This window comes from Mizuhopecten yessoensis, unplaced genomic scaffold (assembly GCF_002113885.1).
Source record: "Mizuhopecten yessoensis strain PY_sf001 unplaced genomic scaffold, ASM211388v2 scaffold5503, whole genome shotgun sequence".
Taxonomy (NCBI): domain Eukaryota; kingdom Metazoa; phylum Mollusca; class Bivalvia; order Pectinida; family Pectinidae; genus Mizuhopecten; species Mizuhopecten yessoensis.
This window is the reverse complement of record NW_018406081.1, coordinates 398324-420565: the sequence shown is the minus strand read 5'-3', so window position 1 is coordinate 420565 and position 22242 is coordinate 398324. Positions and strand designations below refer to the sequence as shown.

The 22242-nt window shown below is 35.9% G+C and overlaps 1 protein-coding gene across 1 annotated transcript in view; it reads left to right on the top strand.

The window, feature by feature from the left end:
• Positions 1-22242, top strand: part of LOC110450755 (activin receptor type-1-like) — a 44054-nt gene that overhangs the window by 10798 nt on the left and 11014 nt on the right. The window contains exons 2-3 of the mRNA XM_021498444.1: positions 20845-20987; positions 21746-21956. Of these exons, the coding sequence (XP_021354119.1) occupies positions 20845-20987; positions 21746-21956 (354 nt within the window). The remainder of the gene's footprint in view (positions 1-20844; positions 20988-21745; positions 21957-22242) is intronic.

Genomic DNA, 22242 nt, shown 5'->3' with positions numbered 1-22242 from the left:
GGAAGAGTTGAAATGTGTCTTCAGGGGTGAATGAGTTAAAGGTTGGTGTCTGCTGGTTTTTGGCATTTTAATAGTATGATGGCATGCTTTTTCATTGCAATTCATGAAAAAAACTATTCATTATGACATATTGTTTCGATATGTTTCAAAATCCCATCTGGACAGTGTATACTACCCAGCAGCACATATATAGTGTTTCTTTGCATAGCATGGAGTTGGTCTACTTTCAAATGCAAGGGTTTTCAATTTTTACCTTTCAATTATGCTTTAAGATGATTGATACGAAGACATATCAATACCTTTTAATCTTATGTACAATACAAATAGCATGAAAGGTATAAGAGGTTTGTCTAAATGCGCATGAAATATCTTAGGAGCTGATCAGAGCAACGGGCCTATGGAATATAGGAAGGACCAATTTCAGTTTTGAGGGGTCCAGGGCCCAATAGCCCTCTCCAATGTTTTCCTTGAATACTGCTACTATTATGGTCTGTAACTTAAACTAGTGGTAATCTGCTTTTTTTATGAAAAAAACAGAAATTCTGTGATACAGGAATAAGAACCGTAACCTGTTTTTACATTTTAAATTGTGAAGCATTGCCGACATTCTGCAGGAGCCCATCATTTCCCAAAGTTAAAAATTACTTTGTCAAAACAAAGAGTTGGAATATGGCATACAGAACTCCTAGGAATCATTCAAAAGTTTGAAAATAATCAAACAAAATGATAACGGAGTGCTGTGAATTCATATAATACTAGCATGCTGCAGATTTATAGTTGTTGGTTATATATTGTATGTAGTGGAATTGTGTATGTGACGGTATGTGCTGTAATGGAGGGGTATTTTGTACTTCACTTTCAAACTTGAACATCATAAATCTAAATGATATTGATTTTACTTCCTTCTACTTTAGAGACAGAGAAATACTGAGTAAAGCTCCTGCATACCTTTAAACAGTTGCAGCTGGCGATCATGATATCTACCTAAAAATTCATCGAGAAAGAAAGAATTGTAAGAGTACAAAGTAGAAGTTGGTTTCACTGTAGTTGTCATGTTCCTTTATCATGTTTTTGAAAACCACAATTTTTCCTCTTATTTGTAAATAACCTATAAAAGTAAAGGTGACTGTAGTTTTGATTGACCTGATATTACAACAAAGGGAGATTTACATGAAATATTTGAAACAAGATTTCTTATAAAATGGTGTACGCACACACATGTTTATATATTTAATTCAGTTATAAATAAATATTAATTTATCCTGACAAAAAGCATGTTTCTGTTAATATCACATTTGCTTAAAATCACATTCCCCTTAATATCATATTATATTTGATATCACATTCCCCTTAATATCACATTCCTCCTTATATCACACTTTCATTGTAATTAATATATTTGTGAAGAATGCAACTTACAAACATGCATTTAGACTGTCAAACAAGAAAATAACCATCAAGAAAAATACTAAAAAGGTTTATTTTGTTTGAATTGTTTTTATAATAAAGGTATGATTAATATAAAAAAAAAACTTTTAATATTTGATTTTTTTTTTATTAATGTTTATATTAAACAGAAAATAGGACTTTTCTAAAACATGAAAACAAGGATTAAGTTTCAGTTTAATGTCAGGTTATAATGTATAAAACAGTGTAGTTTGGAAAGAGAAAGTTGATTCCTGTCAGCACATTTTACATTGATATTAAATGATACCCTAGAGCAGAACTTTTGCCTATAATATGATACCCTCTAGAGTATAACTGATGTCTGTAAATTACCCTGTGAACACCTGGCTTCAGTTTGGAAAGTATCGTTAGCTTAATAATAACCTGATAATAATCATTACCCTGATTCTGTCAATATGGATTCTCATTTCTGGCTATAGAAAAGACTGTATTTAGTTTTGTTTGGAGTTGTCATCTGATTCAACTAATAGAATAATGTCATCAGTAAAAATAATGAATATATTGAGGTTCAGTTTTCAATTTTGAATGTAATCTTTTGTTTAAAACTTAGATCTGATAAACCTAATGTACAATTTTCTATTAAACCAATGACATTTGTAATGTACAGGTGTGAATGGACTTCAACTAAACATCATAACAAACGAAAAACCGAAATAAATTCTCACATTTTTGTCATTTAGTTCTTTATAATGCTCAGTTCTTCAAAGTTTAATTGTGTAGCTTAACTCATGCATTCACCCCAGAAGACACATTTGAACTCTTCCGATTCAAAGATTGGTATAGTTCATTATGAAATTTCAGGGGTAAATGAGTTAACTACTTGTTAACACTACCTTTAACTTAGGTATATATATGATTTATTTGTGTATGAGAAACTTTAAGTCAAATATTCAAATTTGAAAACTTCACTTAACAAGTCGCTAAGCTAATCAACCTTTGAACAGTTGGGCCCAGGGCTTAAACAACAGGGCCCCTACTACATCTGCGATAATCAAAGACTTGTCAGCTTAACATTTTCCTCCTAGCACTGTTTTCTATTAATAAGGTGTGAATAAAAAGTTAAAAGAATTTGAACTTTACTCAGACTGTTTCCCATCAGTATGTAATGAAATATTCTTGTGTACTTTCTGTAATTAGCAGAGATTTTGGATCTTTGCCATTGTAGTTTGTTTTTTTAAGAATTCAAATACTTTTAACATTTAAAGCTTTTGTTTTCTCAAATGTTGTTAAGATAACAAGGCATTAGCACAAAAGAGCTGTGAAGCAATGCCGACATGTTATGTAATATAGCAGTTTACACCTGTGAATGTTTTGGTAAAATTGAAAATGGAAAGAAAATAAGAAAATTTTGGGGTTAGATTTTATAACTGAGAGAGAACACATCATAAATACAAGGCAAGCTAACTTATTTGTATTCTGTTATAATTCAATGACTTCCGTAAAGACACCCTATAATACAATGTATAACATAAAACCTGACTTTACTGACACCTGACTTTAAAGACATCCTGTAATATACAGTAAAAACTGACTTTACTGACACCTGACTTAAGGACATCCTGTAATATACAGTAAAAACTGACTTTACTGACACCTGAGGTAAAGGACATGATGTAAAATATACAGAAAAAACTTGAGTTCAAAGACATTCTGCAATATCTGACCTGATTAAAATTTCAGTGCCAAAAGTCTGATGTGTCTATTTTTGTGTTGCCTGCGAAAAGCTGGTGACACATAGGTATTGCTATGTCGGCGTCCTCACAGATGTTTTCGTGCGATAACTTGAGTTTCCTTGGGCCGATCAAACTCAAACTTCATGCAGTGCTTCCTTACCAAAAGTGCTTGCTTGGGACTACTTTTCAGGTCCGAAGGTCAAAGGTCAAGGTCACTGTTACTATAAATAGAAAATCTATTTTCGTGCGATAACTTGAGTTTCCTAGAACCGATCAAACTCAAACTTCATGCAGTGCTTCCTTACCAAAAGTGCTTGCTTGGGATTGCTTTTCAGGTCCGAAGGTTAAAGGTCAAGGTCACTGGTACTATAAATAGAAAATCTGTTTTTCATGTGATAACTTGAGTTTCCTAGGGCCGATCAAACTCAAACTTCATGCAGTGCTAAGCACAATCTCCCAGCTTCCTGCGCAGGTGACACATATCCACTTCCGTGGAATTCTTGTTTGCCCTAACTTAATACTTACACATTGCCCTTCTTATCTGACCAACTGACCAGTCAGTTTTGATTCAAGTAAATGTAATACGCTATTGAATTGTTTGTAGGGAAGGGATAATGGATTATTATAAAAAATAGACCTTAACAATGTTGGATTAACCTTGAAAATATTTTAATTTAAGTGAATATTTTCGTGTGTTGAAAGTGTTTTTGTTGATCCTAGCTACTACTTAATAAAAGTACACACTAGATATATATGTACGCCCGAAAAAACAAACTGTTTTAGAGTATCACAACCCCTGAAAACTGCCTTGTTAAATTTGAAGTATGAGTTACCAGCACACGGGTCAGATTCCTGATGGAAGAGAGTCGAGCATGCTGTGACTTTAATTATCAGTTTAGTCAAACACCTAATCATTTTACCATTGGTACATATGTACATGTAATTATACAGAAAGTTATGAAGGGTTGGAGTACAAACAATGTGTGTTATCCATCTGACAGTGGGGTGGTTTTCATATAAAGCTTTCCTCTCGTTACTGAAGCTCATACAGTCACATGCATCAGTGTGCCATACGGCAGTATTTTCTATATCCGAAATTCTGAATTTTATCAATCTTAAATTACTTAAATGAAAACTTAAAAATAGAATATGAATATTTATAATGATTAAAAAGAACATTTATTTTCATGGAATCAAACAATTACTTTTCTATAATTAGTTTATAAAGGTTTTGAAACAAAGTTTGGAAAAATAATAATCTAGCAGAGAATTTGGTTTACCGTATTCTCTGCAAAAAGCCGATCTCGGACTCAAAAGGAGGGGAGTGGCCTTATCACAGGACAATGAAATATAATTTGTTGGCATTTCTATGGAAATGCAGTCAGATATGGGTGGGCTTATTACCACGCATGGGCTAATTGCCGGATAGATAAGGTAAATTTTGAAAACTGATTAAATAGAACACTAGGTACTACTTCAATGGATGTAAGAAATACAAAAATGAGGATGTTTATTTGTTCTACTTACTTTTCCTAACTCTTTCTTTGTTCATCCCAATTTTTCATTGCCCATTAATAAATGCATTTGATAGTGTAGAAATCATCAAGATATCTTGGAAATAATTTTTGCGAAAAAAAAGATAAGTGTATTCTTGAACACTGTTGAATGGAGCATTGTACTACATTGGAAGTTTGTTTTAATATTCCTTTCCAGATTTATGAGCTGATTCTTACAGCCAATGAAAAGACTAAATTATCATTTCATTTATAAAAAAAAAATTGTATTTGATGTAATTCTGACTTTTTTCAATAATCAAAGTGACTAGATTAACAAATTGCAACTGCATAGAAATTTCCCGTAAGAGTTTTGTACAAGACTGCCGCAATGATGGTGGAAACATCTCTTTGTTCTGTTGCCTGCGTTGTATCTATAATTAGGCTTTACGTATAGCTTTGTACAATTAGTGCTGATATTGTATAGACCTCCAGCTGCAGGTATATAAAAAGTGAAATCCAGACATGCGTATTTTCGACCGTGCACATATTGAAAACATATTTTATGCATCTTGTAAGATATACCAATACATAACATATGTGCAGCAGACTCCGGCATTGTAATGTGTACGATTTGTCAGCTTGATGAGAAAGCTTGACCAACCTGTAATGACACGTTTTGAGCCCACCCCTTACGATTGTTACTAGTATCCAGAAATTACCAGTTTCTGTAATAAACCAATGTTCAGTAATAACCAATTATCGCCATATAATGTTAACTCATTCACCCCTTATTACACATTTGAACACTTCAAATTCAAAGGTTGGAATGGTTCATAATGAAATTTTGGGGGTGAATGAGTTAAACAGTTACCAGTGGTAAACCCATGCTCTGTGTAATAAGCCCACACCCTTCTAAACCAAATTTAAACAATCAGCACCTGCCCAGTAATAAGCCCACCCCTGTTAACTAGAAATTACCAGTAATAAAGCTAACCCCATACATCCCCTTAAACAGAGTTTACCAGTGATAAACTTAAACCCCCCATACATCCCTTTGTTAAACATTGTTTACCAGTGTTAAACCTAATCACCCCCTACATCCCTTTGTTAAACATTGTTTACCAGTGTTAAACCTAATCACCCCCTACATCCCTTTGTTAAACATTGTTTACCAGTGTTAAACCTAATCACCCCCTACATCCCTTTGTTAAACATTGTTTACCAGTGTTAAACCTAATCACCCCCTACATCCCTTTGTTAAACATTGTTTACCAGTGTTAAACCTAATCACCCCCTACATCCCTTTGTTAAACATTGTTTACCAGTGTTAAACCTAATCACCCCCTACATCCCTTTGTTAAACATTGTTTACCAGTGTTAAACCTAATCACCCCCTACATCCCTTTGTTAAACATTGTTTACCAGTGTTAAACCTAATCACCCCCTACATCCCTTTGTTAAACATTGTTTACCAGTGTTAAACCTAATCACCCCCTACATCCCTTTGTTAAACATTGTTTACCAGTGTTAAACCTATGCTCAGTGTTATAAGCCCACACCCTTCTTAACCAAATTTACCCACATCATCACCTGTCCTACCAGTGATCATCACCTGCCCAGTAATAAGCCCACACCCTCGCTAACTATAAATGACCAGTAATAAACCTAACCCTTTACAACCCCCTTGTAAAACAAAGTTTACAAGTGGTAAACCAATGCTCAGTATAACGAGACTAAATTTATCAGTGATCATGCCCAGTATTTGCCTTGTAATTAGACCACCCTTTAATTAAACCGATTTTATCAGTAATAAGTTCATGCTCACTAAGTTACATATATCATATAAAAAGCCCACCTTATTAATACTTTCTGGAATGCAACATTACAAAGGTGCACCAACTAATTAAGTTCTGTTAAGGTTAAGGTCCTGAAGAAGCCCACTGTTCGGGCGAAACCGGTAGACATACCCAATAAATAAGATTCAACTTATCCTGAGCTTGTTGCGATTGACTCCTACGCTAATTAGGTTGTTACGGTATGGATTTTAATCTTTTATAAATAAGATTTTCTGTAATAAGTTTTGTGTTTGTAATTTAAAAATAAATATAGCAATAGAAGAAAAAATCTTTTGTTCAATGTCATGTAGTGATTTTCCTCTATATTAACAATTTAAATCACAAATTTCATTTAAGATTTTGAATTTATTAAAATCCAATGCTGTCAGCGATACATGTATAAGTAGTATCAAACTAACTGTACGGCCGACAGGTAGCTCCCCATGTGCATACCAGTAAATAGGGGGGAGGTGCAGTACTTTGTGACAGGAACTCCTTCCTACTGAACTGGCATCGTTAGCTCACACGGAAAGTTACAAATCTATAAAGGGACATCACTGACTCATGATCAACATCAAATCACGGGACGTCAGAGATCGGTACAAATATTATGATGAGATCAAATATATTTATTGTCACAAGATTAGAAATGCTCCCTTATATCTTGTGTAGCCTATTCAATAATCAACGGCTCAGATTTACTTGGAATTTTTTATTTCCTACTATTTTATCTGCATGAAATGAACCTTTAAGATATAATAGTTCGCCACAGATGCAGGGATTTTGTGTTTAATATGGACTGTATGTACACACACATTTCTGAGACGATATATATGGTTGTTTAATTTACAACACGTGAGTTTCGTCTTTTGTTAGATTTGATTTGAATGTACCTTAAGCCCGTCAGATGTAGCGTTTGGTATGGGAACACCTGGGGTTTCTCTCGTTAACAAAGGTGTTTCAAAAAGTTGGAATGGAAGTGGGGGGGGGGGGGGGGGGGGGGGGGACGTTGGGCAGAAGGGAGCATGTGTATCAGAGCTAAGTCGGTGTGACATGTCTCTGTATGAAGGTAATCCAATGAATTACTCGCCTTCAAAGGCTTCACCAGGAGAGGGACAAAAGATCACTGGACCACGACTAATCCCAACACGACTCTTACTGACTTTCATTAAATTGGTTTACACTTGGAAGTTTTATCCCGAGAGTGACGATCTGAATGAAGATGAGACCCAACAAGTGGGCATACAAGGAAAGGCGTTTTATCGTATAAGCCTTTCATACTTTCTGATTTATAAATTATATTATCAATGCAGTAATCTGGTTTTACTTCAATTTGGATTCAAGACCTCTGGCCAGTTTTGATAATACCTATAAAATTTGAAAGTCATGAACCTGTGAGCTGTGTCTGATGTGAATGTTTTACCCAAAACTGTACCTAACCCTTTAAATCAAGAGTCTAAGGTCTTAAGCTGTCTAAAAGTACCACTAAAAAGGGTTTTAATTTGTCCCTGGAAATTGCTCCCTTTTAAAGAAAAGTCTGAAATTTCAGAAGCTGCCTAAAATGATATACCAGTTGCCTGATTACAAAAACTGTAGTTATACCGATCCAACACCTGTTAAAAGTAGTTTTTGTGAAGCGTAGGAAATTCAGCATCTTTGTGTAATTCACTTTAGTCCCGCTAGATAGTTCTTTCTTCTATTAAACATACACTTAATTTATTTTAACTTAGTTACGAAACAAGTTTTTCCAACTGATATGAATCACTCCTGTTGGCTGAAAGCAGGTACATGTATAGAGGTTCTTAATGTGAAAGGTAACTGGAGAACCTGGAGAAAACCCCAGATGTTGGGAGCTCGTGTCGAACCCTGGACGTAGTGGTGAAAGGCGAGCTGGAGTGTGCTATAATTTATAAGCCACCCAAATACTGTATCTCTCCTATTTAGAAACCTTTCCAGTACTTATATAGATCTATCATTGTGGTCGATTAGTCCAGTGGTGCAGTCACTCACCTCACTCAGCCTAACAGGAAAGCGCACTTGCTTCTCACCAAGATGTGCTAGCTAGGGTTCGATTCCTCAAACGGACGTGAAAAGGTATTGGGTCACCTGTCCGACCACTTGGGTTTTCTCCGGGTACTCCAGTTTCCTCCCACATTAAATTCCCTTTTTTTGCTACCATCGAAGGCCAACAAATGCGATAAATACAAGTTGATAGAACTTGTTTCGCAATTGTTGTAAAATAAACAACATTTAATTATATATATATATATATGCTTGTCTATCAAAACATTACTGTTTACTAAAATCATCCTGCCTGCTATGATTTATTATGTACCTGTGTCATGAGACAAAATCATACATAAATATCTGGCCATATAATTGATCTATAGATATACCAGAACACCTCAGGCATGGAATTAAAATTTAAAATAAAGTAAGAATTTAAAATCCAATACCCGCTGGGTAGTGCGGTTTCACGTTTTTACGTTTTAAACAATTTCATTATATGCTGCATGAAGAACAAGAGAATTAGTTTCAGAGGGAAATCTGGCTAGTGTATCACATTTAATTACTTGAAACTTGCCCGAAAAGTTGCAGCAAAAACATTGTACTTAAAGAAAATTTTCATTTGTCCCGGACATTGCAATAAAGCACTACTGAAGACCATAGTTTTCTATTGGAACCGACAGCAGATGATTAAAATTTCCTTCTGGAAAATCGATACACTGTTTTAAAATGGGATGCTTTGTGTGAAGTAATTACAGAAAAATCCTTTTTTAACAAACGAACAACAGTTGATTGAAAGATTGTAATCAAGGGAGAAAAGTAATTGGAAAATTACTTCTGTCAATTCCCAATGCAGAATTTCTGAGTTAAACAAGTGGTGATGTTCAATACTGTATTTGTAGCTTGTGGTGGCCATGGGCAGACATATACTGGTAATATTCCTATTCATTTGCTGTTTGGCAGTCTGAGAAAGGCTAGTTTCAGAATAATTGTAACACAGATTTTATCAATTTCATCAAGATGTCTTGGATTAATTATGAATACTGTACCATTGTCAAAATTTGTAAAAAAAATATACCGGCATGAAAAAAGATTTAATATATCATTTCTGAAAAGAAACCCATGTCTTGTGGAACTTTCATGAAAAAAGTAATATCTATGAAATACATATTTACTAAGAAGTGAAATCAATATTCCGAAAGTAAAAATGCAATGGGACCAGACCAGGATTCAAACCCAAGACCTCATATCCGAATCCGGTCGCTATAACCAACTGAGGTAACTATATAGGTAAACTGATCAGTTGTTGTTCCTTGGCCGAGCTAGTTATCATCCTCGATACTCCAGGGGTTACGCTTACTTTCGCTCTCTGCATCCCTGGAATATGTCATAGCAAAAACTGAAGGCACGCTGCTAGCTATTTGATTGGTCTCGGGTAAAAAGAACTGACCAATTACTAGGCTGATACGTGTCCTTTGAAGAGTTAAGATGGGCAACACTCAACTTCAAAGCCAGTCAATTTTACCGTAACGCGACTAACTAGTCTTCTCGTCTCATCCACAAGGTGGTGCACACAGAGCCTTTAATTTTGCTATGACATATTCTAGGAGTGCAGAGAGCGAAAGTGAGCGTAACCCCCTGGAGTTTTGAGGGTGGCTAGTTATATATCATATTTAAAACGAAATTAAAGGGAGGCTTCTCTATGTATGAATAACTACAGCGCAATTCTCTATAATGTTTGCCTGTAGTGGGACAATATTGGGACAGTTGACTGCTATGTCAGAATTAAATAAATGTTCTCGGGTATTTTGCAAATTCATATTTTTATCAAAGAAATACTTTTTTTGTCTCATTGTATTGGCTGAAAATTTATCGCATGAAAAACATTCATTTCAAAAGTAAAATGGAAATTGATATCAAAAAGTTTGTATTTTTCAAAGTAATATATGATTGAAAATAATTTGAGAATTCATTAACAGCTGTCAACATATAGGGTTTCATTAACAAAAAGGAAAAATACAAACCATATTGCAATACAAATTTTAATTTTAATTTACTGAAGTGTTCAACAGATGAGTGAAAGTGTGGGTTAGAATCAAATTTCAATAGGTTCATTTTTCAGCTGTCAAACTGCTTTCATTAAATGGCATACCACATTAAGCAAATTGTAAGTTGTAGCAAAATTGAGAAATAAGGCATCAGATTTAGTGAATGGTATGCATAATACTGGAATAAAATATTAAAACAAGCACTGTCTATTTTCCATATTATTGTGAACTGAATTATTGGCACATTATTGTGTGTATCCAGTAATAAGCCCATGTCTGGTAATAAGCCCGCCCATATCTATTCTGTATTAGATAATTATAGCTCTAGAGGAAATAACTCTACCACAAATCACAGTTATAATGTGTAGAGTAAGATCTAGTCATAATATAGCATACATACACTGTACCAAGCCTATTACTAAGCCTTTAAATTGTTTTCTTGAGGGAGAAATTAGGTGGCAGAATCTAGAAATAGTTTAAACAGTTATCAAAATATATATCCCTATTTGACAAAATCCTGATGAAAAATGAGTCATGAGTAATAAGCAAGAAGCAGTTTAATTTTGAAATTAAAATTAAAAATCAAATATAGATGAATAATCACCTCTCTCACACCGAAATAGGTATAGTTGGCAAGAGCCATACGGAGCTGTGACTTATAGTTTGTTAAAATTCGGAGAAATAATACAATGTTGATGGGGACTTTCATTTTACCCAAAAACGAATCTGCAATATGTTGTCAAGTTAAATTCTAAGCACCCCAAAAAGGTTATATGGTAAATGAAGTTGTCTATTTAGCATAAAAACCTGATATAATAATTATAGGACTAGAGATCATGACGACAGTAGTATGTTTGAAAATTCCTTTCATATATGCAACACAACCCCTTGAATTTGTCAATGATTCAAGTAAAAGAAGTAAACAGTTAACTCACTCTTGCTAATGTTGAGGGACAAAGAGTTTAATTGGTAAAGATTTTTTTTTCTTTAGGTGTTCCTCATGACTTCCCCCCCAATCTTGAGTATTACTTAGAAGTGTAACTGGAATGGGTTGATCGCCGGTGACGAGGTAGCTCAATTGGTAGAGTTTGGTTGGTCCTGGGTTCGAATCCCTGTCTGGCCGTTGCATACTCCAATAGCTGACCAGTATCGTGTAGTTAAATGATAATTAAATGTTGTGCGTAGACAATCTACCTGTAACTACACCTAGCTAGCTTTATGTGTGTTGCCATGGCAGGTAATAATAATTAATGGTTGTTCATAGACAAATCTACTTGTGAAATACACACCTAGGCTGAAGTGTTATTATTATTAAGGCCTTGTTGTGAACATGTATCCATCCACAAGTGACCACCTGTACATTTGAGTAGTTGTTGATTAATTTGAGGTGTATTGTAGACTTACACCTGGAATATTGATACAATGTGTGTTTATATAAGCCCGGGCGTGAGTGCCGTGTTATTCCTGGCGCTTACTGCTACCCTGAGAAGCCAGGTGTTAAATGCTGACACAGGTACAAAAGCCCAATTACTCTGCACAAAGTCTGTATTGTTCTCAAGTGTCCAGCACGTACAATGAGGCGAAGTTATTCCATGCTATAGAAGCTTAACAATGTTTTAGTGAAAATCATAAAAATTGAATTTTTCCTGAATATCTTTAAAAAGTATGATGAATTTTTAATATAATCCTTATATGGTTATTGTCATTTTCTCCTCATGTGATTTAAGTAATTTTTATGGTAAACTTTTTGTGCATAATGAACCTATTAATTGATCGCCAAGTTGGTCAGGTCTTAAATACCAGTGTTTGGCCGCACACCCATATTCACTGGACTGGTCACCAGAACTATGGACATTGTTTGCTGACCAAGCTTTGGCCGAAACCTTATTCTCATGTTAATGTTTGCTTCGGTCAGCAATATGGACATTGTCCGCGTTTCAAGCTCACACTAATACATTATCTCTTACGAAAAGTTATTTTTTCTCACACCCGTTTTAAATCAATTTAAACCAGACTGGGAGGTTGTAAAGGGTCTGAACGTTTAAACTATTATCCTGTAGCCATTTGAATGTTTCGGTGAATGTTTACTCAAAGATTAGTGGGGATCCGTGCATACATTCTGACACATTAGGTGTTGAAAGCCCATCTGGTGATTTATATTAGCGGGCAAGGTTTTTCCTGTCGAAGGAAAGCAGACTTGAAAGCTTGAAAGCTTTAAAATCGTTCAAGCTACATTTTTATACAAATTTGAATCTTTTATGATTTTTTTCCCATGTATTTGTGTTTTTTGGAAAAAGAATTGATCTCTATAACTGGTTTTCAGATGGATTTACTAAAAAAGAAGCTCACAAAAAAATATATTAAGTAAGAATTTGAAACATAAGTTTTGTTGAGTCATAATTCAATTTATGGTTTTAAAAATGAAATGAAACATGAGTTATAAGCAGAATTGAATTCTAGTCATTGAGATTCCAATATTTCAATGTCTTTAAATCATTCATAGTTTAAGGAAGATATAATGTCAAATATTTAATTTGAAAAGAATAAACTCAATTAATTAGTATTTTAAATTTTCTTTAAAACTTATAAACAAAAAATATAATATAAATGTGAAAGGAAAATTTTCATTAAAACAAATCAAAGTTAGTTATAGATGAATTATTTAAATATTGTACTGAGCCTTGAAAAGTTGAAATGTGCGAAAATTGTCAACAATTTGATCAGGATAACTAATGTCTTTTTGCATTCACATGCAAGACATGCGATGATAATTTATGTTTTATATATAATGATATAATAAAAGAGGTAACAACATTAAGATGTATGTAGATCTACCAATGTATTGCCGACACAGAAGTGTCAATGGGATACATGTATTGTGGCCAAAGTATTTATTGATATTTTTTTTCAGACAGAAACATACATATACATTTTACATAGTTATATAAATATAAACAAACACACACACATATACCATACATACATACATGCATACATACATATGTACACACACACACATACACACACACACACACACACACACACTAGGGGTGTCACAATACGCCAAGAGTGTATCACGATGTACATGTATCGCAATACAGAATGAATATATTGCGATACGTATCAAGATATATTGTCACAGGAAAGATGTGCTCGATTTTATGATAAGCTTCATCATATATAACATGGATCACATGGATTTAAGATTTTTTTCAAACCATCATTGATAATAATAGTAGCAATAATATTTACAGTGATGTACCATGAACCATGTCTTGTGTCTTTGGAGCCAATATACGTCTTTATATCACCTTCAGCTTCAGTTTGGTTTGTGTTATAGGGTATTCCGTCTATTAGTATTGAAGAGTTATCTGTCCTTGTGAGCAGGTATTGATTGTTACGTCATTTGTTTGTGAGAGTAATGTCATAAATGTTTGAGAAAACGATGTAATTTTCTCACAAAAACTAATGACGTAACAATCAGTACCTGCTCACAAGAGCAGATAACTCTGCAATACGTAAAGAGGGAATAGCATCCTATTAACAGCTCATTAAGGTCATTTAGGGACATGCCTCGATGTATGTTGGTGTATTTGTCTCCTAACGATAGCATATATCTGATGTTGACTTTAGAGTGCTACCTCGCTGAAATGCCATGCTGAAGCTTAAGACACCAAGCTCAGTATTCAGTCTAGTCCCATTATACTGCATAATAACAGTTAAACCAGTTGTTGCCATTGCATGAAATGCTGAACGTTAAGCTGTGTATTAATAACAACAACCTTTTTTCAGGACTTTGGTAATCCCCGACATGGGTTACACGTGTGTGCACCTCAGGTCACGTAATAGTGACTACAGGTAGATCAGTCATTCAGCTTAGTACCCAGATTGTTGACCAGTGAATACAGTTAAATACCGGCAAACAGATGACACTTTCACCCAGTTCAATTCTCGCATTTGGAGTTGAAATCCATATTCGCCCAGTGTTGATTTCACCCTTCACATTTAACTCATTCACCCCTGAAGACACATTTGAACTCTTCCAATTCAAAAGTTAGAATAGTTCATTATGAAAATTCAGGTGTGAATGAGTTAATTACTATATATATATATATATGATATTGTTTACTGTATATTCACTGTAATGATAAATTCGCCCTCATTAAAGATGCGAAAGTTTAACTGCAGCGACAATTTCCCAGTATTCAGTAACTACTACGGTTTTAAGGACTTAAAATGGTCTCCTGTACATCTGCTATCGTGATGCTGTGATAGGTACAGACTGTGGGAGGTATATATGTACAAGTGTTACGCACACGGAGACACATTAACCTAGATGCCAACACGAGAAATGAAATTACCTCATTACAGCATCTAAAAACAACCTGACCTTTCCTCCAATTTCTACCGATAATTCAATATTGTTTCTCCAACTGACTATTATCTGGGGGGAAAAAAAAACCTTCTTTAGTGTAGGATCTGGCTAGTACCTAGTACTGATAATATTTAGTATGACATGAACAATTAGGTTTGATTGGGTCCAATTTTCGCAGCTCGAGGTGAAAATGGCTTTTTAATGGATTTCTTTTTGCATGGCTTAAAGCAGAAACAGTTTCATAATCCCTAGACTTAGCTGATAATATTTATGTTAGGTAATATTATAAATAATAAACCATCATTATGAGGTTTGTTTAAACACAAAGAACTGGCATCATATACAAGATACATGAAACTTTATATTTCAGTCATGACATGAAAGGCTAATTTTAGCCCTGAAGAGGTATTCTTACTACAGAACATACTGTACGACATTATCACAATAATCAAACTTATAACAAAACCTGCAATTAGAAATGAATTTAAGCACATCATACTTTATCTTCTGAAATACCTGGTAGGAATAATCTTGTGTCTTAGGGATTGCCCCTTTTGTCTTACGGATATAATCTTGAGTCTAAGGGATGACCTTGTGCCTTAGGGAAGGCCCCTCGTGTCTTCAGGATAATTTTGTGTCTTATAAATAATCTTGTGTCTTAGGGTTAGGTTGGTGTCTTAGGGATGGCTTTGTGCCTTAAGGAACAACTTTTGTCTTTGGGATCATCTTTTGTTATAGTGATGATTTTGTGTCTTAGGAATGGTTTTGTATCTTGTTAGAGATGGATTTGTGTCTTAATTTGATCATCTTTTATCTTAGGGATGGGTTGGTGTTTTAGGGATGGTTTTGAATTAAATTAAGGTTGGTCTAGTTGTGTCTTAGGGATAATCTTGTGTGTCAGGAATAATCTTGTGTCTTAGGAATGTTTTTGTGTCTTAAGGATCGGTTTGTGTCCTAAGGAATAATCTTGTGTCTTAAGGAATAATCCTGTTGTTTTGGGAATAACTTGTGTCTTAAGTATGGTCTTAAGGATGTGTTGGTGTCTTAAGGATGGTCTTGTGCTTAAAGGATGGTCTTGTGTCTTAAGGATGGTTTTGTGTGTTGGATATAATCTTGTGTCGTAGGAATAATCTTGTGTCTTAAGGATGTGTTGGTGTCTTAATGTTGGTCTTGTGTCTTTAGGATGGTCTTGTGATATAAGGATGGGTTGGTGTCTTAAGGATGGTCTTGTGATATAAGGATGGGTTAGTGTTTTGAGGATTGGTTGGTGTCTTAATGTTGGTCTTGTGTCTTTAGGATGGTCTTGTGTTTAAAGGATGGTCTTGTGTTTAAAGGATGGTCTTGTGTTTTAAGGATGGTCTTGTGTTGGGAATGATCTTGTGTGTTAGGAATAATCTTGTGTGTTAGGAATAATCTTGTGTCTTAAGGAAGTGTTGGTGTCTTAATGTTGGTCTTGTGCTTAAGGATGGTCTTGTGCTTAAGGATGGTCTTGTGCTTAAGGATGGTCTTATGATTTAAGGATGGGTTGGTGTTTTAAGGATGGTCTTGTGTATCACCCTTATGTATGTATTAAGTATTGTGTGATCTCATTTTGAAAAGCATGAGCAGCTTAATGACTGTTGTTTCTCTTCTCATATTCCGTCTTTGCGTATTGCAGAGTTATCTTCTCTTGGGAGCAGGTATTGATTGTTACGTCACTTGTTTGTGAGAGTAACGTCATCAATTTTTGAGAAAACGACGTAATTTTCTCGCACAAACCAATGACGTAACAATCAATACCTGCTCCCAAGAGAAGATAACTCTGCAATACGCAAAGACGGAATAGCTAGTTAGGACAGTAAAATGACATGGTAGCTCAAATGGGTGGTCTCTCCAGAAAGATTACGACTTCGTTGTTGAATTACTATTCACAACAGTGACCTATACAGGTGCATGTTTAAATTTAGACGTATTTTGACTGCTGCTTATAAATGATTTAAGAACACTTCTGTAAATGTCCAAGTACCTTGTTAAGTCTAATGATATTGTCACACCAATGAAAATTTGTTAATCGATTCTTCAGTAAAAAAAAGTAGGGCCTATTTTCTTTTCAAGCAGTGTCAGGTATTAACAACAGGTGTGTCTGTCATTAATTCAAATATATTCATTCCTTGGACCATTACATCTCCGCATTGTTCGAGACACGTCTCAAATTTGAAAAAAAGTTAGGTTTTAATTAGGGGGAGAAAAATCTTCTCAAGCGATATTGATTTGTTTGTATTTTGCATTCAAACCATTTATGGCGTTAACTTATACCGGGATTTCCAGCGCCTGAAAATTAGAATACAAAGCTTTTCATAATATTACATAGCTTGTTAAAAACAGGAAATTTCTTTTCGATCAATGGAGGAGTAAAATGTACACTTTTGAGTGAGCCTATTAAAACCCTTATCGAGTTTGAGATTGAAGGCTTCTGTGTCCTGTACTGTTTTACACACACAACTTACGTTTTCAATAACTCTCGCATCAAGAGCTATCGAACCTTCCAATGAAAGGATCACTTTATTCCACACAACCACGCCGTCCAAGCATTGTCGACGTAAATGTGAGCAAATATACACTTTAAATTAGCATTATAATAACCGGTATGTTATTTGATTGGAAAGCAAGTTAGTTTTGAAATAACACCAATTACATAAATACAGAAATTCTTGTTTTCTGATGTGTTTAAAACAAATTAAGGCCTTTTTGAACTTTTTTAAGATTGAATTTGAAGTTGACAGAACTTAAGATGATGTGTCACTGTGGAACAGAACAAATATATTTCTTCAATCTGGACAATGGCGATCAGATGGAAACTTGTAAACATAATACGCTGGTGCCTCTGCGTCTCATCTCAAGTACTCGGCATTGTGGGGCGAAACGCATCCCATGATTGCCTTGTGTGGTAGAATTGATACAGGTTCTCGGGACCAACACTCAAGACCCGATCACCAAGTCTCAATCTCCCCCATTCTCCCAGCTCCGCGAGGGTGATATAAAACATAGCCTAACTGGGTGGAATATATATAAAGCCTGGGCTTTGATTTGCAAATAGCAGAATCAATGGGAAATAACAACTTGAGAATTAAAAACGTTGAGACATGCTGTTTCTTGAATACATTATTTTTTTTCCTTTTTTCGAATGAAGTAAATCTGTCCCTGAAAGGCGTAACTAAGCGATAATACTTGTCACCAGGGGAACAATGTAATGGCGTTTGCCATTGAAATCCACCCCTGATCTATCTTGTTTTCTCGGTCATGTTGGAAGGATCTTTACAATGTCAGCAACATATCGTACAAACTGCTGTGTTGAAGCATCATGATGAATCTTTATAGATTTCATTAAGGATATACGCTACCTTAACATGACATATTTCAACCTTCTACCAACAAGAGTTCTAAAACATTATAAAAAGCTTTCTTGAATTATAAAAAGCTTTCTTGATATCGTTGAACAAAATTATTTTATTGATCATTTATAATTACTGTTCATTGTTATTTGATAGCAATATGACATATAAACAATAGACAGATGATTGCGTTCAGTTCTAACACCTGTTAAATAAATAGACAAGTATTATGTATAATCTCCAGACAAAAGACCAATTGGAATATTACTTACCTGACAGGTTTTCTTACTCAAAAAACATATTTCTAACGTTTACTTATTTGGTTTTAGTTTCAATAACCTTGCAGAATTTACGAAGTCTGCATGAACTTGCAAAAAAATGCATTCTTTGGAAGTTAAAATGAATGAGATAATTTGAATCCTTGACAACATTTCTTTTCCAAAACCTTAAGAATAATTCCAAATGTATAATTAAGGCTTATATATGTAACAATTTATAATTACCAGGTATATATATATGAAAATGTAGCTATTATCCACAGAGTTTGTAACTTGGGATCTGACCAACATTGACGGCTTTACTTTTACGCTGAGCACAAACCCTGAAGTGTGAAGTGGGCCACTAATACATATACAAGTGATTGTTTCCTGACTGGCTGAGGGCCACTTATGGTACTATCTATGTATATTGAAGGGTTGTATAAAACAGGAAGTCATGTGACCCTGATATTCGATGTATGATTGCAATTGCATAATACAGGAAGTCATGTGGCCCTGTTTGAAGGTCGTATAATACAGGAAGTCATGTGACCCTGTTGTAGGGTTGTATAATACAGGAAGTCATGGAGCCCTGTTGTAGGGTTGTATAATATATGAAGTCACGTGGCCCTGTTGTAGGGTTGTGTAATACAGGAAGTCATGTGACCCTGTTATAGGGTTGTATAATACAGGAAGTCACGTGGCCCTGTTGTAGGGTTGTGTAATACAGGAAGTCATGTGGCCCTGTTGTAGGGTTGTATAATACAGGAAGTCACGTGGCCCTTTTGTAGGGTTGTATAATACAGGAAGTCATGTGGCCCTGTTGTAGAGTTGTATAAAAAATAGGAAGTCACGTGACCCTGTTGTAGGGTTGTATAATACAGGAAGTCATGGGGCCCTGTTGTAGGGTTGTATAAAACAGGAAGTCATGTGGCCCTGTTGTAGAGTTGTATAAAAAATAGGAAGTCACGTGACCCTGTTGGAGGGTTGTATAATACAGGAAGTCATGGAGCCCTGTTGTAGGATTGTATAAAACAGGAAGTCACTTGGCCCTGTTGTAGGGTTGTATAAAACAGGAAGTCGCGTGGCCCTGTTTTAGGGTTGTATAATACAGTAAGTCATGTGGCCCTGTTGTAGGGTTGTATAAAACAGGAAGTCGCGTGGCCCTGTTTTAGGGTTGTATAATACAGGAAGTCATGGAGCCCTGTTGTAGGGTTGTATAATATAGGAAGACACGTGGCCCTGTTGTAGGGTTGTATAATACAGGAAGTCACGTGACCCTGTTGTAGAGTTGTATAAAACAGGAAGTCATGTGGCCCTGTTGTAGGGATGTATAAAACAGGAAGTCATGTGACCTTGTTGTAGGGTTGTATAAATCAGGAAGTCACGTGGCCCTGTTGTAGGGTTGTATATACAGGAAGTCATGGAGCCCTGTTGTAGGGGTGTATAATATAGGAAGACACGTGGCCCTGTTGTCGGGTTGTATAATACAGGAAGTCACGTGACCCTGTTGTAGAGTTGTATAAAACAGGAAGACATGTGGCCCTGTTGTAGGGTTGTATAAAACAGGAAGTCACGTGGCCCTGTTGTAGGGTTGTATAATACAGGAAGTCACGTGACCCTGTTGTAGAGTTGTATAACACAGGAAGTCATGTGGCCCTGTTGTAGAGTTGTATAATACAGGAAGTCATGTGGCCCTGTTGTAGGGTTGTATAATACAGGAAGTCACTTGGCCCTGTTGTAGGGTCGTATAATACAGGAAGTCATATGGCCCTGTTGTAGAGTTGTATAATACAGGAAGTCATGTGACCCTGTTGTAGGGTTGTATAAAACAGGAAGTCACGTGGCCCTGTTGTAGGGTTGTATAATACAGGAAGTCACTTGGCCCTGTTGTAGGGTCGTATAATACAGGAAGTTATGTGGCCCTGTTGTGGGGTTGTATAATACAGGAAGTCACTTGGCCCTGTTGTAGGGTTGTATAACATAGGAAGTCACTTGGCCCTGTTGTAGGGTCGTATAATACAGGAAGTTATGTGGCCCTGTTGTGGGGTTGTATAATACAGGAATTAAGTCATGTGGCCATGTTGTAGTGTTATCGTAACATTTTTCCTACTATGAACACATATAAAAGTATGATATTGTGAAATATTTAGAGATAAAGTATCTTGATGTTACACACATTGTAATGTACTCCAAATTATCTTTCTATCATAAAATGCTCCCTGAAAATGGAGCTAGCACTATTGAGCTTGCTATAATATCTCATGTTTGATCCTAAGCGATCATCATTGATATATTATCATATATTTTTACAGCCCGCAAACTTGGCCCACCTGAGGATGCTAACCTGACCGCATTTGCTGATCAAGAACCATCAGAGTATAGGTGTGCATGTCTGCCGAAAGATGACCACCAGTGTGATCAGTTGGGGCACTGTATCACATTTAAAGGTGCAGGGGTAAGTATCACAGTGAAGGGTGACGACCAGTGTGATCAGTTGGGGCACTGTATCACAGTGAAGGGTGACGACCAGTGTGATCAGTTAGGGCACTGAATCACAGTGAATGGTGCAGGGGTAAGTATCACAGTGAAGGGTGACGACCAGTGTGATCAGTTTGGGCACTGTATCACAGTGAAGGGCGACGACCAGTGTGATCAGTTAGGGCACTGTATCACAGTGAAGGGTGACGACCAGTGTAATCAGTTATAGGGCACTGTATCACAGTGAAGGGCGACGACCAGTGTGATCAGTTAGGGCACTGTATCACAGTGAAGGGTGACGACCGGTGTGATCAGTTTGGGCACTGTATCACAGTCAAGGGTGCAGGGGTAAGTATCACAGTCAAGGGTACAGGGGTAAGTTTTATAACTTAAGTTAGACTGTGTTACTATGAAGGGTGCAGGGGTATAACATAACCTAGGACTGACTGTTTTATTGTGAAAGGGGAGGGGATGGATTTTCCCAACTACGGGCAAACTGTCATTTTGAAGGGGGCAGATCTATGCGTTTTATAAGTGCTGATTTTATATTATGAGAAAATAATCCAAAAATTTGTTGGGATTTTGGTAAAATTTATGGGATGAAAAATACCATGGTAACCCTAAATATTAAAATATAAGTTATGGAACACAATGGGATTAAGGCATAGAGATAGCTAACTGCTAGAGGATTAAGTTATGAAGACTGTTAACTTGTTGGTACTTCTCCTTCTGCAGTGCTTTACAAGTAGAAAGCAGAGAGAGGGGGTTGTGATTCTATCGCAAGGATGTGCGCGGAACGACGAGAACCAGAACATGAACTGCCAGGGTCGGCGTCGTCAGGGCTGGGATGTGGAGGGTGTTATTGCTATGGCATGCTGTGTCGGTGACCTCTGCAACTCCCCGATACCCACATTCTCCTCACACGAGTTCAAGGGAAATGATCCAGGTAATTATATAAAAAGTCTGACCTTCATATTCTAAATCATTTTGATAGCTAATACCTCAATTTTTTCCTTTTTCCTTTTTAGGTCACCTGAGCTTTAGCTCAAGTGACCTATTGCTATCCGTTTTCGTCCGTCGTCGTCCGTCGTCCGTCGACATTTTACATTTCAAACTTAAAGTCAAGTTCTGCTGGGCCGATTGAACTGAAAGTTGGTAGGAATGATCGCCTCATGGTCCTGACAAAGTGTTGTTATTTTTCGGGTCGATCAGAAATCCAATATGGCCGCCAC